The sequence below is a fragment of the Anomaloglossus baeobatrachus genome, chromosome 3 (genome assembly GCF_048569485.1).
Source record: "Anomaloglossus baeobatrachus isolate aAnoBae1 chromosome 3, aAnoBae1.hap1, whole genome shotgun sequence".
In the NCBI taxonomy this organism is placed as follows: domain Eukaryota; kingdom Metazoa; phylum Chordata; class Amphibia; order Anura; family Aromobatidae; genus Anomaloglossus; species Anomaloglossus baeobatrachus.
Window position 1 is genome coordinate 265,634,126 of NC_134355.1, and position 18,470 is coordinate 265,652,595.

The following is an 18,470-nucleotide window of genomic DNA, read 5'->3' on the forward strand; positions in this document are numbered from 1 at the left end:
CGCCGGACAAGGAGGGCTTTGTTGTGGGTAGTAAATTGGTAATGAGGGAATTTGTTAGTGTTTTTTATTTCTAATAAAGGATTTTTCGGGTGTGTGTTTTTTAACTGTAATTTACAGATTAATCATGGAGGGTGTCTCATAGACGCCTGACATGATTAATCTAGGACTTATTAGCAGCTATGGGCTGCCAATAACTCCTTATTACCCCGATTTGCCAACGCACCAGGGCAAATCGGGAAGAGCCGGGTACAGTCCCAGAACTGTCGCATATAATGTATGCGGCAATTCTGGACGGCTGCTGACTGATATTGTTAGGCTGGGGGGCTCCCCATAACGTGGAGCTCCCCATCCTGAGAATACCAGCCTTTAGCCGTATGGCTTTATCTGGCTGGTATTAAAATTGGGGGGGACCTCACGCCGGATTTTTTAATTATTTATTTATTTATTTTACTGCACAGTATAGACACGCCCACCGGCTGCTGTGATTGGGTGCAGTGACACAGCTGTCACTCAGCGTGTGGGCGTGTCTCACTGCAACCAATCATATTTGCCGGTGGGCGGGGAAAAGCAGGGAATACGAGATTGTTTAATGAGCGGCCGGCTTTTTCAAAAAAGGAAAAGCCGCTGGAGCAGAGTGAACGCCGTGCAGCGCCGGTGATCGGGGATCGGTGAGTATGAGAGAGGGGGGGGACACTTCAGTCACTCGGGGGATTAGCGGTCACCGGTGAATCCTTCACCGGTGACCGCTAATCAGGACGCTACACAGACAGAGCCGCGGAGTCGCTGTAAAGTCCCCTTTACACACTGAAACTTGCTAGCGATGCATGCTGCACAGCGGGAAACAAAGGACCTAGGAATGGTCCTGAACGATTTGTAGCGATCACAACTTCACAGCAGGGGCCAGGTCGCTGATAGGTTTCACACACTGCAATGTCGCTGGGGAGGTCGCTGTAACGTCACAAAACCGGTGACGTTACAGCGATGTCGTTTGTGATGTTGCCGTGTGTAAACCCAGCATTAAAGTAGTCTAGCCAAGTTAGGTCTGATATGGAAATCACTAGGACAGAATATACATTTGTGAATGTGCGCCTACAGTAGACTGAAATTAGATATCCCTAATTTTAATCTACATAATTTTTCATCCATATTGGCATCTTCTGTATGCCAACGGTACATAATTTATGTGTCCATCTTTTGGCATCCATTTAAAAATATAGTAATAGCTCATGAAGGTGGCCCACTCCTATATAGGGGCCCACAAGGAGATTCACCGATTCCCCTGTGGGCCAATCTGGGCCCCTTTGTGTTTGTCGGTGCCATTATTTTTTATCCTAGATTTTAACACTAGACTTCAAATGACTGACATTCCTTACGGGTATCTATTAACAACTTAAAAGCAGCGGAAAACATGAAATAGCCTGCAAATAAGGCAGATGCCAAAGATAAGACCACTTTTTATGACTGTGCCTTAAATCAGTTATTCCAAACCTGCCCCTAGATACAGCTGTGCACATAACCCACAGTCTGAGATTCTTCCCGGTAACATCTTGCGTGGTAGAGGAAGCACCAGTCATTTGGAAACCAATATATGGACTGATATCGTCTAATTTATTGACTAAAATATCAGAATCGTAGTAACTCATACGTCATTATCATACTCCTAATCTTAGATACATATTGAGTGAGCAGCAAACTGGGCAAATTCACAGAACCCTTGGCCGAAGCCATTAACCCCTTCAACCCTGGGTGATTTTCCAATTTTCATTTTCATATCTTCTTCCCCTTCTTCTGAGAGGCATAACATTTTTAATTTTTCTGTCAATATTGCCATAAACAGAAAAAAATTCGAAATATAGAGAAATTGTGAAAAAAGTGAAATTTCGCAATATTTTGGGGGATTTATTCACCATGTTCACTATATGGTAAAACTGATGTATCGGTGTGATGCCTCAGGTCGGTACAAGCTCCCAGATACGAAACATGTATACTTTTACTTTTATCTAAGAGGTGAAAAAATTTCAGAAATTTGTGCAATAAAAAAGTAGTGCTTTTGACGCCAATTTCTGAGTCCCGTAGCGTTCTCATTTTTCGGGATCAGGGGCTCTATAATGGCTTATTTTTTGCTTCTTGAGCTGACATTTTTAATTATACCATTTTTATGTAGATTTGCTGTTTTGATCGTCTGCATTTAAAAAAAATGTTGCAGGGAACAAAAAACGTAATTTTGGATTTTTGTTTGCTCACGATGCGGTGTACCAATCAGATTAATTGATTTTATATTTTGATAGATCGGGCATTTCTGAACACGACACTATCAAATATGTGTATTTTTTTATTTTTTTAACTGTTTTATTTTCAGTAGGGCAAAAGGGGGTGTGATTTGAGCTTTTAGGGTTTTTTTATTATTTCATATTTTTAAAAACTTTTCTTTTACATTTTTTACTGATTTTACTAGTCCCTCTAGGGGACTTTATCACTGCACTGGTGATCACCTGTGCATTTCTGCTGATCAGAGCAGCATTACTCTGATCAGTAGAAATGCTCATCTCCTGTGAGTGCAGCACTCTGTCAGCTTTCACAAAAAGTGACTCATTGCAGCGTCAGGGGTCATCAGCTGACTCTGGGCTACCATGACAACACATTGGCACCCTGTGATCGCATCACTCAGCCGCCGATGGCGTCAGGGAATGGCGCAATTCCCGCCGTAGCCATTTAAATCGTACAGTCAGTGTTTCACAGCGCAATCTAAGGGATTAACAGACACGGGTGGATCTCCAATCCACCTTCTCCTGTTAACCACACAGATCAGCAGACATGTGTGGGATTACCGTGGGCTTGCCGCCAGAGAGCCCGCGGTAACCGGAGGGAGGTGACTAAGGACGTACCAGTACGTTCTTGGTCATAAAGGGGTTAAAAGGAATTTGTCAGCAGGTTTTTACCCAACAGCTTGATGTAGAGACTCTGATTTCAGTGAGGTTTCATTTACCGGGCTGCTTTCCTGTAAATCTGTTGCCATGTAGTTCTCTATGTTCATGAATTTTGTATAACGCACATCCACCACTGATTGCCACTGATTGGCAGCTTTTTCCCCATACACAGTGTACACAGAAAGCTGCTAATCATTGGTGTGGGCGGGGTTATACAGAGCTCAGGGATCAGAGAACTGGTAGATTTGCAACAGGGCACCATCTGTAGTCACTGGTCTTTTCAGATGGCCCAAAGGGCTATTTCTAAATCCAAGGGTGACACTCCCACCCTTGTACCCACTTTAGTGATGTAGTTGTATTATGCAGCCAATGTTGCTCTTATATTTCAGTTTTTACACTGTAATATACACACATATGCTTTTACAAGCCAAACACTGGATGAGACAGTGCTGCATTTTTCATTAATAAGACAATGCAAATGAACCATAAATAAATACTAAAAAGTATGGCTGCCAGTATCGGGCATGGCATCCTAGGGACTGCAGCCCAACAATACATCATTAAATTGAGTTAAGGTGTATTTATTTTTTGCTGAAATCATTTATTTTGGCATGTTTCTCCATTTGTCGTTCCAAAACTATTTAATCAATAAACAGACTGCAACAATAAAACAGAAAAAAAAACATTTTGTAAGAGTATGCTCTAACTGCGTTCAATTAATATTACATTCACAAGTTATTTATAATAAAATTACCAATAAAATATGATTCTCTATTAAAATGAGTAATGTCTTTGCAATCAGTATTCCAGGCATTGTTTTATTACTGCAATCCAACCAGGAAAACACTGCAACAAATTGTGTCACAGCTGAAATTACATTGTCAATATACTGCTGCCACCTGGTGGTCGTAATGATGTATGTGCGGCTCGACACATTGAAAGTGCAGATCATCGCATGATTACATGTATGTGATTTGTTACATTTCTCATACAAACCTTAAAGGCCTTAATTTAGTGGTTTATTTATAGCTCCTGAATATAACTAAATGCATTTCTAAATAACAAAAAAGGTTATCTGTGTTATTAATATGGATAAGCGTAGATAAAATCATATCCCCCAACGTTTATAGAAGAGAAACAGTAATGGAACATGCAGATGCAGCGGCAGCAAATTGTTACCACATCTCTAGCCACATCCAAAACCCACAACCAGTCATTTCTACCCTGGCAGGAGATGTCATAGGGCTGGTGGTTGTGAGGGACACTCAGCAGACGTCCGAGACTGTAGGGTGTACTACACCCAACCTCAGGACTGTCCCATGTATCCAGGACAGTTAAAGCTTGAGCTCAGTGGATTAATTCACAGGACTCCAGTCCAAGTCACTGGTACCTGGCAGATGGATGGGATCCCCTTGACCTTCCGGCGTTCCCGGCGCGGCTTTTAATTATCCAAGGCTGGTGCAACATCACGTGTGTGTCTTGCTCATCTCTAGTGGGAACCTGTGGATTTATTTTTTATTCATCATTCAGATCTTTCCCATCTAATATATAAAGCTGAATATGTGTGTGTATGTGTGCGTGTGTGTGTGTGTGCGTGTGTGTGTGTGTGTGTGTGTGTGTGTGTGTGTGTGTATGTCCGGGATTAGCATCCGCACCGTCGCCGCTACAGCCACAAAATTTTGCACACTCACACGTATGGACACCGAGAGCGTCATAGTCTATGTTTCAAGGGGAAATTTTAACCCCGCGCTTTACAGTTATTCACCAAAAAACCTGCCTCCATTAAAGCGAATGGAGCTGGGAGCCACAGTGCAGCCAGAACTTCAGAAGAATGCACAGCCACGCCCTTATATGGAATGTTGGCATGTCACAATGCAGCCAGGGAAAGAGACAGACACAGACAGGGAAAGAGGCAGACACAGACAGAGTAAGAGACAGACACAAAGAGACAGACACAGACAAAGAGACAGACACAAAGAGACAGACACAGACAAAGAGACAGACTGACAGGGAAAGAGACAGACAGGGAAAGAGGGAAAGTGACAGACAGGGAAAGTGACAGACAGGGAAAGTGACAGACAGGGAAAGTGACAGACAGGGAAAGTGACAGAGATAGATAGACAGGGAAAGTGACAGAGATAGATAGACAGGGAAAGTGACAGACAGGGAAAGAGATTGAGACAGGGAAAGAGATTGAGACAGACGGAGAAAGAGATTGAGACAGACGGAGAAAGAGATAGACAGGGAAAGAGACAGACAGACTAAGAGATAGAGAGAGACAGAGAGATATATACAGAAGGGGAGGCAGACAGAGAATTGGAGAGAAACAGAGACACTATCCCGGGCAGCGCCGGGTGCTATGTTGTGAGGCGAAATGTTAACCCCACACGTTACAATTTACCAATCAATTTTGCCCCTATCTACATAATGGGGAAAAAGTGAAACGAAAGGTGTTGGGGGCAAATTGCCAGCTGCCAGATGTGAACAAGGGGGACTTAAAGAATAAGAGCGATGGCGCCAAAGAGTATATACCGTACAGTTGCTAAGGTGGAGCCCCGACATGGGATACTCACCACACTCGGGGATATGAACACACACACACACAATGCGCCACACACTACCACGTGGTTGAACACATATACCACCCTCAGCACACATCTCACCACACATACACCAACCTCACCACATAATCGCCCTAAACACACACAAGTCTGGTATTATCCTTCAAAAATAAAAATCTGATTAATAAGCAGCCAAACTACAAGAACAACAAATGTGCCACATAGGAAATACGGCAGCTGTCAGTCACATGACCTGTCTATATGTGTATGTGTGAGCTAATATATACTGTCAGGGGGAGGGCTTTCTGTTGCATGGAGATTTATCAGGCTGCCAATAGCAACCAACCACAGCTTAGCTTGTATTTTGCTACAGTTAATTAATCTGAGCTCTGATTGGTTAATATAGGCAACAATTTAATAATTACATTTCTATTTCTTTTGTGGTTTTTGTGTGCAGAATACATTTTTGTTAATACATTCTATTTTGTTAACAGCAGTTATTTACCCGGGCGAAGCCGGGTAGTACAGCTAGTTATTTTATATAAGCTTCACTATATGACATGTGGCTTTTTTGTGTCTGTAAGGCTGTGTTCACATGTTGTATAAATACTGTATTTTTTTGTTTTCTGCAGTTGTCTGCACCAAACTGTATAGTAACAATCGTCTCTGGTTATAGTTTTACTTTTTTTTACTTTTATCTAAGTGGTGGAAAAAAAATGCAGAAATTTGTTAAAAAAAGAATTGCACTTTTGTCTCCATTTTCCAAGACCAGTAGCGTTCATTTTTAAAACTTTTTTTTTTTTCGTTTTTTAATGATTTTACTACTTAACTTAGGGGACTTTATGCCTACACACTCTGATTGCTTTTCCTCTTCAGAGCAATACATCAGCATCGCTTTGATCAGGAGAAATACTGTTCTCCTGTGAATGCCAGCGCTCACAGGAACACATTATGACAGTTACAGGAGTCATCATGACAACCCATTGGAGCACTGTGGTTGTGCCATGGGAGTGCCGATGGCAGCGGGGAACAAGCGCAATACCTGCCTGTTAGATCGCGCTCTCAGAGTTTGACAATGCGATCTAAGGGGTTAACAGGCGCTGGTAGATCGGAGATCCACCCACTTTTGTTACCTGCACATGTCTGCTGATTGGATCATATATATGTACTTGGTCATGAATGGGATAGTGTAGGTATGTGCTGAGTAGAGATCATGGCCTTGAAGTTCCTTGAAGTGGAACAGCTACAGAGCGATGAAGATAAATAAGAAAAGTCTTCCTGGAAGTGATAACAAATTCCTGACCAACCAAGACAGCAGGACAGCCCCCTCAAATTGGGACACTCCCTCTGAAACCAGGACAATTGGGAGCTATTGTTAAAAAGATAAAACAAAATGATGAATATACTAAATGGAGACCATGCTAAAGTTATGAATAGTGATGGATGGACCCGGACTGTAAAAGTCCAGATCTGCATGGTTCCAAACAGCAACTCAGTTTGCGAACCAGAGTTTACTGAGGTCACCTGAAGTCAGGTTTCCTGCAATCACAAGTGGAGAACCGTGGAAACCTCCAGCTGTGACCGCAACTAACCTGAGTGACATCACCGCTGATCGTGCAGCTCATTCTCTACCTGAATTTACAGTGTGCGGTCATGTTCTATGGCAGCTCGCTCTGACTTCAGATGTAGCAGACCAGGAATCGTCATGGGACATTGTGTCTATTACGTTGGACCTGGGTGTTTTGGGGGTTAATAATGGGGTGAAAAAGGGTAGGTTTTTTGTATTTTATTTCAAACTAGCTGTACTACCCGGCTTAATAACTGCTGTTAACAAAATAGAATGTATTAACAACAATGTATTCTGCACACAAAAACCACAAAACAAATAGATAGAAATGTAATTATTAAATTGTTTCACATGGTGAAATGTGTGCTGAGGGTGGTATATGTGTTCAAGTACGTGGTAGTATGTGGCGAATTTTGTGTGTGTGTTCCTACCCCGAGTGTGGTGAGTATCCCATGTCGGGGCCCCACCTTAGCAACTGTACGGTATATACTCTTTGGCGCCATTGCTCTCATTCTTTAAGTCCCCCTTGTTCCCATCTGGCAGTTGTCAATTTGCCCCCAACACTTTTCGCCTCACTATTTCTCCATTATGTAGATAGGGGCAAAATTGATTGGTAAATTGTAATGCGCGGGGTTAACATTTTGCCTCACAACATAGCACCCAGCGCTGCCCGGGATAGTAACTGTCTCTCTGTTTCTCTCCCATTCTCTGTCTGTCTCCCACTTTTTCCTTGTGATGTGGTCCTCCATCATGCTTGAAAAAGCATCGTTCTTCACAAATTTACTCCTGAATAGCTAGAATTTGATCTTGGGGGATGTTTAGATACCATTCTTTATTCATGACAGTGCTGTTAGGCAAAGTTGTGAGGGAGTTTTTTTGTCAGGTGACCTGGACCTTCTATCCCCCACATTTTACTAAGGCTGGATAACCCCATTAACTTCTCAGTTTTACCCAAATATTGGACCTTTATTGAGAAAAGTGTTTTGAATGATTGTCAACTAAATTGTGTTCTTCTTTTGTTCCAGTTGCTCACACAGGCTGCAGAATGGAAGGTACAGACCAAAATGTTAAAAGATCAAGAAACAGTATTAAAAACACAGGTAAACAAAAGAAAAAAAAAAAGCAGATACTTTTTTTATACACATTGAATGTGTAATGGTTTATACAGAGTTCAGTATTCAGAGAGCTGGTAGCTAAAACTGATTTTCTGAAAAATACAACACACAGCCCAGTAAGTGACACATTCCTGGAATCCTGTGAGATGAAGTCCAGCGCAGGAAAGAAGGCACTCTTCAATATAAATTTCCATATGGTTTATTCCATGAGCACACATATAGAGGTAGGTACAGACAGCCCCTGGGCAGGGGAAGAATGACTAGCGACGCGTTTCGACCGTATTACACGGTCTTAGTCATGTCTGGACTTCATCTCACATGCTTGCAGCTGCCCGGCCGATTGTCCGTGCTGCAGAGAGAGGGCCTGAGACTTGGAGTGGGTGAGCTGAATTCCTTTGTCATTCATTCCTGGAATCCGGGTCTTTGCCCCTACATCATGAGATAGCAACAGTGACAGGTTCCCTTAAAATTTTATTAATAGAAAATGCTGACAAGAGTATTTATATATACTTTGTGTTGTGTTATGTAATGTTTATAGAATTTGCGTGGTTCACCAGTCTTCTTTTCCTTTCTTTTGTATGGCTTAAATGTTTGTACTGCATACTTTTGAAAAAAATACTAACATTTTACAGTTTATAGTAAACTGCACTTTGTGAAAGTATTGCCCAAAAATTATCCATGGAAATTCTAACTTACCTCTTAGAGATAAAGGCTTGTTCCAATCTCAGGCATTTATGTTATATTCCCAGGAGAATAAGGTTTTGTGTCCCTATAAATGGAGAGGTGGCCATATATACGCTGCTCTTTCCATTCACTCCTATTACAAGCATTTATGGATTGTGTTCTTCATATGTTTTAATTGGTGCATAGTAATGAATACTGCAGTTTAATAGAGTTACCACTAAAGTGAAAAAAAGCTTTTCTACATTGGAAGAAAAACATTAATATGTTGGAATTTCTAGTGACAATCTTGAACGGATATGGTAATTATGATTCGCGAACAGCATATGTGATCATTAAAAATGCTAAATGGGGGAAATTTTACCAATGTTTAACAAAAGAGTTATGAATAATGTTAAATTCTTGATTTATCCCATTAATGAATAAGTATGAATCATATTTCCACTAACGTGTCATTTGTCAAGCTCATGCTAATTATTCTCATTTTCTCTGCTGGCAGATTGCGCTATACTCTGAAAGATTTGATGAGTTCCAGAGTTCATTGACGAAAAGCAATGAGGTTTTTACAACGTTCAAAAAGGAAATGGAGAAGGTAAATGCTTCTTTGCTTTCGGGTGCAGAAAAGTTGTTTACCAACTTATGTTATGACTGAATCCACCTAAAGCCAAAACCATAACCATGAGCCAACCATTAACCACCATTATTTCCAGTAATGGATATGTCCATAGTTCAACAGATACCAAGAGGAGTGAGGGCCCTGCTCGCAACTTTACAGTCTATGGGGAGTAAATGGAAACAAATGCTTTTCATGTATGGTTCAGGCTCAGACATTAGATGTATTTTATTGGGATTTTATGTGATATACCAACACGAAGTAACAAGTATTTTGTAGACATAAAAGAAATGATACATAGTTTTCTAAATATTTTAATGTACAATACAAAATTATATCATGGTAGCGTGTTAGCAAGAAATATCGATGGAAATACGTTCACGCCCAAATGTGACAAAAATATTCTAGAAGTGATACCTTTGAGCTCTGGAAGCTTGCAAATGTCATTTTTCTGGGTAACCGATAAAGGTATCACTCCTAGAATACGTTTTGTAATTTTTGGGCATAAAAGTATTTACATCTAAATATTTAAAAAATAGAAATATGAAAATTGTGAGGTGCATTTGTATTCAGCCCCCTTAGTCAATACTTTGCAGGTCCATCTTTCCCTGCAATTACTGCTGCAAGTCTTTTGGGGTTTGTCTCTACCAGCTTTGTCTCGAGATATACATTTTTGCCCATTCTTCTTTGTAAACTAATTCTAGCTCAGTGAAATTATTATGAGGGGGACAGCAATGACCGTTCCATCTGGAACGGGGATGTGGATCCACTAGACCACAGATCACAGGCTTACCCTGGAAGAGTGTGACTAAGCAGCTACATGGTGTTCTCTGGAGCCTTAGATGGTGAGGTTAGGTTTGAGCTGCAGGTTGCAACCAGGTACCACTTCAAGGCAGTCCCTGGATCCGCAGAAGCTGACACTAATTGACACAGGCAAGATGGTGTTGGAGCCACTGCTGTGACAGTACCTGGATAGCTGGCAGGGTGGAAGCTGGTACTGATACAGACAGGATAGGCTCAGGTTTGGGTTCAGGTAAAGACAGGAACACAGGCAGGTACCGGGACACAGGAACAGATCAGGAATTCAGGTTGGTACCGGGATGCAGGAATGGATACAGGAACTCAGGCTGGCACCAGGACACAAGAACAGATAGAACAGATACAAGAACACAGGCTGGTACTGAGACACAGAAACAGATACACAAACTCAGGTTGGTACCAGGACACAGGAACAGATTCAAAAACTGGCTGATACAGGGAAATAGGAACAGAATCAGGAACTCCGGCTGGTACCAGGACGCAGGAAAGGACACAGGAACACAGGAACATTAAAAGGCAGAGGAGCGGTGAGTACCTTTGCGTCCCTGCCAGTTAGTGCATTACAGAAATTAGTTGGAGAGCATATGGCAACAGAAATTTTCAAGTTTTGCCACATATTCTAAATGGGATTTAGGTCTGAACTGTGACTGGGCTATTCACACACATGAATATGCTTTGATCTAAACCATTCCATTGTCGTTCTGGCAGTATGCTTAGGTTTGTTGTCCTACTGAAAGGTGAACTTACTCAGAAGACTCATCTTTTGAAGCCTCTAAGAGGTTTTTCTCCAGGATTGCACTGTATTTAGATCCATTCATCTGCCCATCAACCAGCTTTCATGTTCCTGCTGAAGAAAAGCATCTCCAAAGCTTGATGCTTGCCACCACCATGTTTGACAGTGGGGATCCCGTTTTCAGGGTGATGTGCAGTATTAGTTTTCTGCCACACATAGCATTTTACGTTTAGTCCTGAAAATTCTATTTTAATATTATATGACCAGAGCACCTTCTTCCACATGCTAGCTGTGTCCCCTGTATAGCATTTGCGTCCTCAACCACCTGGTCTTAATAATGGCTAGTCACGTCTATTTTCCATTTCATGGAGAATACCAGTAGTGTATCGCACCATAGGGAATTCTGAATGGTGTCCTGTGTGGTCATTTCTGGGGCAATCATATTTTGGCAGAATGGAGGAGTCCTGACACCTACAGCACAACACTGAGTAGATGAGGTGAAGTGGCCATGTGTGAGGGCTGTAATATTTATTAAAGTTTATGGAACTGAAACATTTGTTTCAACATCTGACATTCTACAATGTAGACAGCAGAATAGAAGGTCTCTTCCTTTATGGACTTCAAACTCCCTGAGAAAGGTGCCTCTATCTTCCTGAAAGGTGAGAGCCATTAAACTGAAACCAGCATATATTAGATAGTTATGGCATGTACAGTACTTTCAATATGTAATATAGCAATATACCAAAGGTAGTCCACAGTAATCACAACAAATTAGCTGGACCAGTTAAGGAGCTTAGAAAAATTCATATACATAAAACATAACTTTTAATTCATATAAGAGATAAAAGTGAACGAAAATTCACTAGTGAGAATTAAAACCAGAGGTGCCAGTAGTCCGATCATTCGGACCATATCAGGCTAAGAGCACATTCATAGGCCCAGAAGTACGGTCTGCCTCAGCTTGCTCCAGGTGAAGTAAGACCGTTCCCATATGACGTGGGATTTATTTATGGTTTCATATAGGTTGTACTTTCAATATGCAATCTAAGGGTGAATGTTTCTCCTTGTGGAGAGAGCTAAGGCAGCACAATTCTCCCTTTAAAGGGAACCTGTCATGTGCAAAAATGCTATTAACCTGCAGATATGGTGTTAATCTGCAGGTTAATAACGTTTGAAACCTGACTGGTGCCTGCACATTGAACTCCGCTGCTAGCAGGAAATGAAGTTTATTCCTCCTAGCAGTGTTCGGTATCAGTCACGGGGTCGGCGCCTGTGTGGTTTCAGTCACCGCTCCATGTATAGAGGGTGGCAGCTATAACCATGCCACCAGCAGGGACTGCCAGCCACTCAGCATTAGTGGAAGCTGTCAGTCAGTGTGGGGGCCTGATTATAGCTACCGTTCTCCATACACAAAGCATTGACTAAACCCGCTCCGGCCTTGTGATTGAAACCCAAACACTGCCAGGAGGATTAAAGTTCCTTTCCTCCCAGCAGTGGGTCTTAATGTACAAGTGCAGGGTAGGATTCTAATGTTATTAACCTGCACATTACCCCATATCTCCATATAAACAGCGTTTGTGCATGAGACAGATTCTCTTTAATGAAGTGCCGAGAATGATATACAATCAGAAGTTATAGAAAAGAAATGGGAGTGCGTCTTTAATCCTCTTAGCTACTTATAGCTGCATTACTGACTCTAATAGCAAAGCAAACTATTATCCAATTTCAGATATTGTTTTACTGATTAATCATAGTAATTAAAGAGACGTAAAGATATTCATGAAATGCTTTATTAATATATGTAAGGTTATAAACATGTTTATATATGTGTCCTTGTCCAGAAATGAATATAACTAAAAATAAAGGCTATATGGATAGGTTTGACTACTTAACATGAGTAAAAACTCAAACAACATTGAATTATTATTTTTTTTATTTATTTTTTTAATGACTGTTCTGCTCTCCTGGCATGTATGATTTAGTCAAGACGTCTAATCTTCTGAAATAACTCTAACACTTTTTATTAGAAATCTGACTTGTGCCATTCCTGTTATTCCTCCTATAAATATATGAATACATTCATAACTAGGCATTACCATTTCTCTTGATAAAAGGGTCTGTCCTTACACAATCTGACACTGTATAATCAGTGCTGATCAGATGGTGTATGAACATTACCCAAATGACAACTTAAATTGGTTATGCAGAGAAATGGCACAGCACTGAGTTATAAGAAAACATGCTCAAGTATTGTTATTTTATGGATAATGCAACTATTTACAATACATTTTTCAAGAAAACTGGTACATCCCCTTTAAAGGGAATCTGTCACCAGGTTTTTGCTTCTTCATCTGAGAGCAGCATAATATAGAGACAGAGATCCTGATTCCAGTGATGTGTCACTTACTGAGCTGTTTGCTGTCATTTTGATAAAATCATTGTTTTTTTCTGCTGCAGATCTAGCAATTACACAGAGCTCATGAATATGCTGGACTACCTGGCAGCAGGGAAAGTAGTCCTCTAATGATAATTTACTGCTGATTCATCGGCGATTTTATCACAACTACAATAAGCAGCTCAGTAAGTGACACATAGCTGAAATCATGATCTCAGCCCCTACGTTATGATGCTCTCAGATTAGGTGGCAAAAACCTGGTGACAGATTCCTTTTAATATGTGAGAAAACACTTTATAAATTGCTCATAAATAAATTTGTACCATTTGAAGACTTCACCACGAATACATTATGTGGAGATAAGAATTGGGACTCCTATACATGACACCTACAGGAGCTTTGAAGACAACACATTCTAAATTCATAGATGTTAATATGGAGTTACTTTGCACACCACCCTCCTTCCTCCCTCACCTCCTCCATTTCAAATTAAACAGCTTCCACTATTGTGGAAAGGTTTATACCAGATTTTTTAGTGTGGCTCTGGGAGTTTTGGGCCATTCATCCAGAAGAGCATTTATGAGCTCAGACTGTGAAGTTGTGAGAGGCCTGGCTCATAATCTCATTCATAGTTAATCACAAATCACAAAGGCGTTTGATGGGATTGAAGTCAGGGCTCTATGCGGCCAGTCAAGTTCTTCAACACCAAAGTCACCCAAACATGCTTTATGGATCTGGCTTTGTGCCCTGGGACATAGTCGCAAGGATCAGAAGGCCAACCGTTCAAAAATAAACACAAAACACTAAACCTCCTCCATCAAACCTTAGAGTTGGCACAATGAAGACTATCTAGTAACATTCTTCTAACTTTTGCCAAACGTAGACTTGCTCATCAGACTACCAGATAAGTATGATTCGTCATTCCACAGGACATGTTTGCACTCTCCTATAGAGTCCAGTGGTGGCCTGCTTTAGGGGTACTTCACACACAGCGAGATCGCTACTGAGATCGCTGCTGAGTCACGTTTTTTGTGACCTCATTAGCGATCTCGCTATGTGTGACACTGAGCAGCGATCTGGCCCCTGCTGTGAGATCGCTGCTCGTTACACACAGCCCTGGTTTGTTTTTTTATTGTTGCTCTCCCGCTGATAAGCACACATCGCTGTGTGTGACAGCGAGAGAGTAACAATCCTGAATGTGCAGGGAGCAGGAGCCGGCGTCTGACAGCCTGCAGTAAGCTGTAACCAAGGTAAACATCGGGTAACCAAGGTGGTTACCCGATATTTACCTTCGTTACCAGCCTCCGCAGCTCTCACGCTGACAGTGCCGGCTCCTGCTCCCTGCACATGCTAAGCTAAGCGGTGTGCACTGGTAACTAAGGTAAACATCGGGTAACCATACCCGATGTTTACCTTAGTTACCAGTGTCCGCAGCTTCCAGACGCCGGCTCCGTGCAAGCGCAGCATCGCTTGCACGTCGCTGCTGGCTGGGGGCTGGTCACTGGTCGCTGGTGAGATCTGCCTGTTTGACAGCTCACCAGCGACCATGTAGCGACGCAGCAGCGATCCTGACCAGGTCAGATCGCTGGTGGGATCGTTGCTGCATCGCTAAAGTGTGAAGGTACCCTTACTCCACTCTATCTTGGCATTGTGCTTGGTGATGTAACGCTTGCATGCAGCTATTTGCTAATTGAAATCTATGGCAGAGGGAAGAAACTTCACAAACTGACTTGTTACATTGATGGCCTCCTATTGCAGGACCACTGCCAAATTCTGTGATCTCATTTGAAGGCCCATTCTGTCACAAATGTTAGTAAGGGCATACTGCATGGCTACGGGCTGGATTATATACAGCAGGTGAAATAAGAATTGAATTTGTCACCAATTTTCTAAGTAAATATATTTCTAATTGTGCTTTTGACTTGAATATCTCACTAGATGTTGGTAACAAACCATCCAATCCATACAGTCAAAGAAAGCAAACCATAGATGTCCATAAATTTAGTGATGTGTAATAATGACAAATAACACAGGGGGAAAAGTATTGACACATGGCTCCCTACTGTGGGATTCTACAAATGTGACATTCTATATGCACCGGCGAAACCTTTTTCTATGACATCTAATGGTGATACTTCTACATGTAAAATAAAAGACATAGAATAGGTTAATGATATTCTACCTCTGAGAGGAGGGGGCTCATAAAAGTGCACTCCTCCATTGTGAATCCAGGTGGATCTTTTCTGTACAGACATGATGCCCTTTGGGAATGAACATCAGACAAGATATTATTTATCACTACAATTGAAATGAGTCATGTTTGTAATTTTCTAACTTATGGTGGTTTTATATGTAAAATATCTATCCTGTTTCCTGACAAAATATTCTTCCTGTCTGGAAACTCTTCTAAAAGTACCTGTGGTTAATCTGATAAGCTGTTTTAGTCCATGTGAGACTTGTGCGAAAATGTTGGTGTGCCCTCATCGTAGTTACTGGTGGTGCAGGTTGTATCGGGTAAAAACCCAAGATTCACTATGAAAAACCAAACAACCGCACTTCTCAATATTTTCGATGCAAAAAAAGTGTCTCTCAATTTATTGAGTACAGGGTAATTCCATGATATTAGGACATATGCAACATTATTGATGTTTCGACCTGTCCCAGGACTTACTCATATGGTCGCTTGGTCCTGTATCGAGTAGGACTCTGTATCGGCGCTGTGCTCCACAGAGCACATGTGTCCTAATATCATGGAATTACCCTGTACTCAGTAACTTGAGTGATACTCTTTTTGCCTATAAACTATTGTGCAGTGTGGTTTTTTTATTCTTCTTAGTCCATGTGAGAGATAGGATATGACATAAGACTGAAAGCATGTGCTTTTGTTATATGCAGAGATCAAGCACACTAGTTCAAGACATGTGTAACTGTTATCTGGACTACATGTAATTGTTTTTTATTAATACTCATTGCCGATTTAATTTTCGTGACTTTTATTGATTTTTCAATAAATGTAATTTTATGACACTTTGGGATGTTGGAAAACCTATTTGTTCTACAATAACTGTTGTTCGCACCAACAGATTCTGCTGCAACCTTATTTCATGGATTGGTGAGCTGACTAATTTCTCCTCTTTTTTTGTGCATGAAGAAAGAGAGATGCAAAAAGCCATGGAAAGTCATGACACCAGCTGAAATCTATTAGTAATTAGAAAGCAATCCAGCAACCAAGTGAAAAACAAAAACAACTGGTTCAACTGATAGCCTATAAAAAGGTGTCTCATTACTAAGGTGCCACACAAGAAACATCTCATGATGGGTAAAACCAGTGAGCTGTCTCAAGACCTTCACAGCCTTATTGTTGCAAAACATATTGATGGCATGAGCCACAGAAGAATTTATAAACTACTGAAGATTCTAGTGACACTATTGGGGCCATAATCCAGAACTGGAAAGAACACAATTTCACTTTAAACTGGCCACAAATAGGTGCTCTCCACAAGATTTCAGACAGGGACATGTATATTATTTTCAGAAGAGTTGTGAAAAAGCCAAGAACCACCTGTGGAGAGCTACAGAAAGATCTGCAATCAACAATTACAATTGGCTCAAAGAAAACAATAAGTAATGGCCTGTACACACATTCACCACGCGAGACTCCATTGCTGAACAAAAAGCATGTTCAAGCGCATTAAAGTTTGCTAAACAAAATTTAGGCAAGCCTATGAAATTGTGAGAATATAGTCTAGTCAGATGAGAACAAAATTGAACTCTTTGGATGCCATAATACACATCATGTTTGGAGGTTAAAAGGCACTGCATATCACCCCCAAAACAGCATACCATCAGTGAAGTTTAGCGGTGGCAACATCATGGTGTGTGGTTGTTTTTCAGCATACAGCACTGGCAAACTTCCTGTCATTGAAGGAAGGATGAAGGGACAAATGTACCTAGACATTCTTAATAAAAATCTGCAGCCATCTACAAGAATGATAAAGATGAAATGAGGGTGGACATTTCAGCATGCATAGAAGTTAAACAGCTCACTAGACAATTTAGTATGGGTGTGGTGCCCGGAATACTGGACCGGTATCCAGGTGGAAACTTGAGACCTGTAAAAAAAATATGTAGATCCAGCATCCGCTTGATAAGGTTAAAACATGGCTTTATTGACATTATAATCAAATATAATCAAAGTAGACTAGATATCCATCTACGCATTTCAAACAAGTATTGTTGATTAAGAACAGTTTACCTGTTTGAAATGCGTAGATGGATATCTAGTCTACTTTGATTATAATCATGATTTTTGCTGTTTTTAAGTAATTTCAATAAAGCCATGTTTTACCCTTATCAAGCGGATGCTGGATATACATATTTTTCAACATGTCTCTAGACATTTCAGCACAAGAATATATTCCCAAACAGACAGCCAAGGAAACTCTTAATTGGTTTTAGAGAAAGAAAATAAAGCTGTTAGAATGGCCTTGTCAGTCACCTGACCTGAATCCAATAGAAAATTTATGGATGGAACTAAAGCTCAGAGTTTATAAAAGAAGCCCACAAAACCTTTAGGCTTTAAAGAGTGTTTGTGTAGAAGAGTGGCCAATATCACACCTGAGCAATGCATGTGACTATTTTTTTCCATTAAGTCTATGTGCGCAATAAGACGTTTTTGCACTTCTCAAAAACGCTGCGTTTTTGGCGGCAAAAACGCAGCTATAAAAACGCATGTGTTTTTACCGGGTTTTGGTGCATTTTTCTGCGTTTTTGATCACTGCGTTTTGCTGCGTTTTTCCAATGCATTGCATGGGTGAAAAACACAGTAAAATGCAGGAAAGAATTGAAATGTCCAATTATTTTTTTTTAGCTCAAAAAAGCAGCTAAAAAAAATGTGTGCGGACAGCAAAAATGAAAAGTCATAGACTTTGCTGGAGAAGCAAAGTCATGCAGTTTGGAGCCCAAAAATGCCCAAAACGCACCCGAAAAATATGCAAAAACACTGCGAAAAATGCTGTGTGCACATAGGCTTAGGATGCATCTTGAAGCTGTCATTACA

General features: G+C 40.9%; 1 protein-coding gene across 1 annotated transcript in view; it reads left to right on the forward strand.

The window, feature by feature from the left end:
- TXLNB (taxilin beta) overlaps positions 1-18,470 on the forward strand; it is a 144,935-nt gene that overhangs the window by 115,203 nt on the left and 11,262 nt on the right. Inside the window, exons 7-8 of the mRNA XM_075339817.1 lie at positions 8,081-8,155; positions 9,351-9,443. Coding sequence (XP_075195932.1) covers positions 8,081-8,155; positions 9,351-9,443 — 168 coding nt within the window. The remainder of the gene's footprint in view (positions 1-8,080; positions 8,156-9,350; positions 9,444-18,470) is intronic.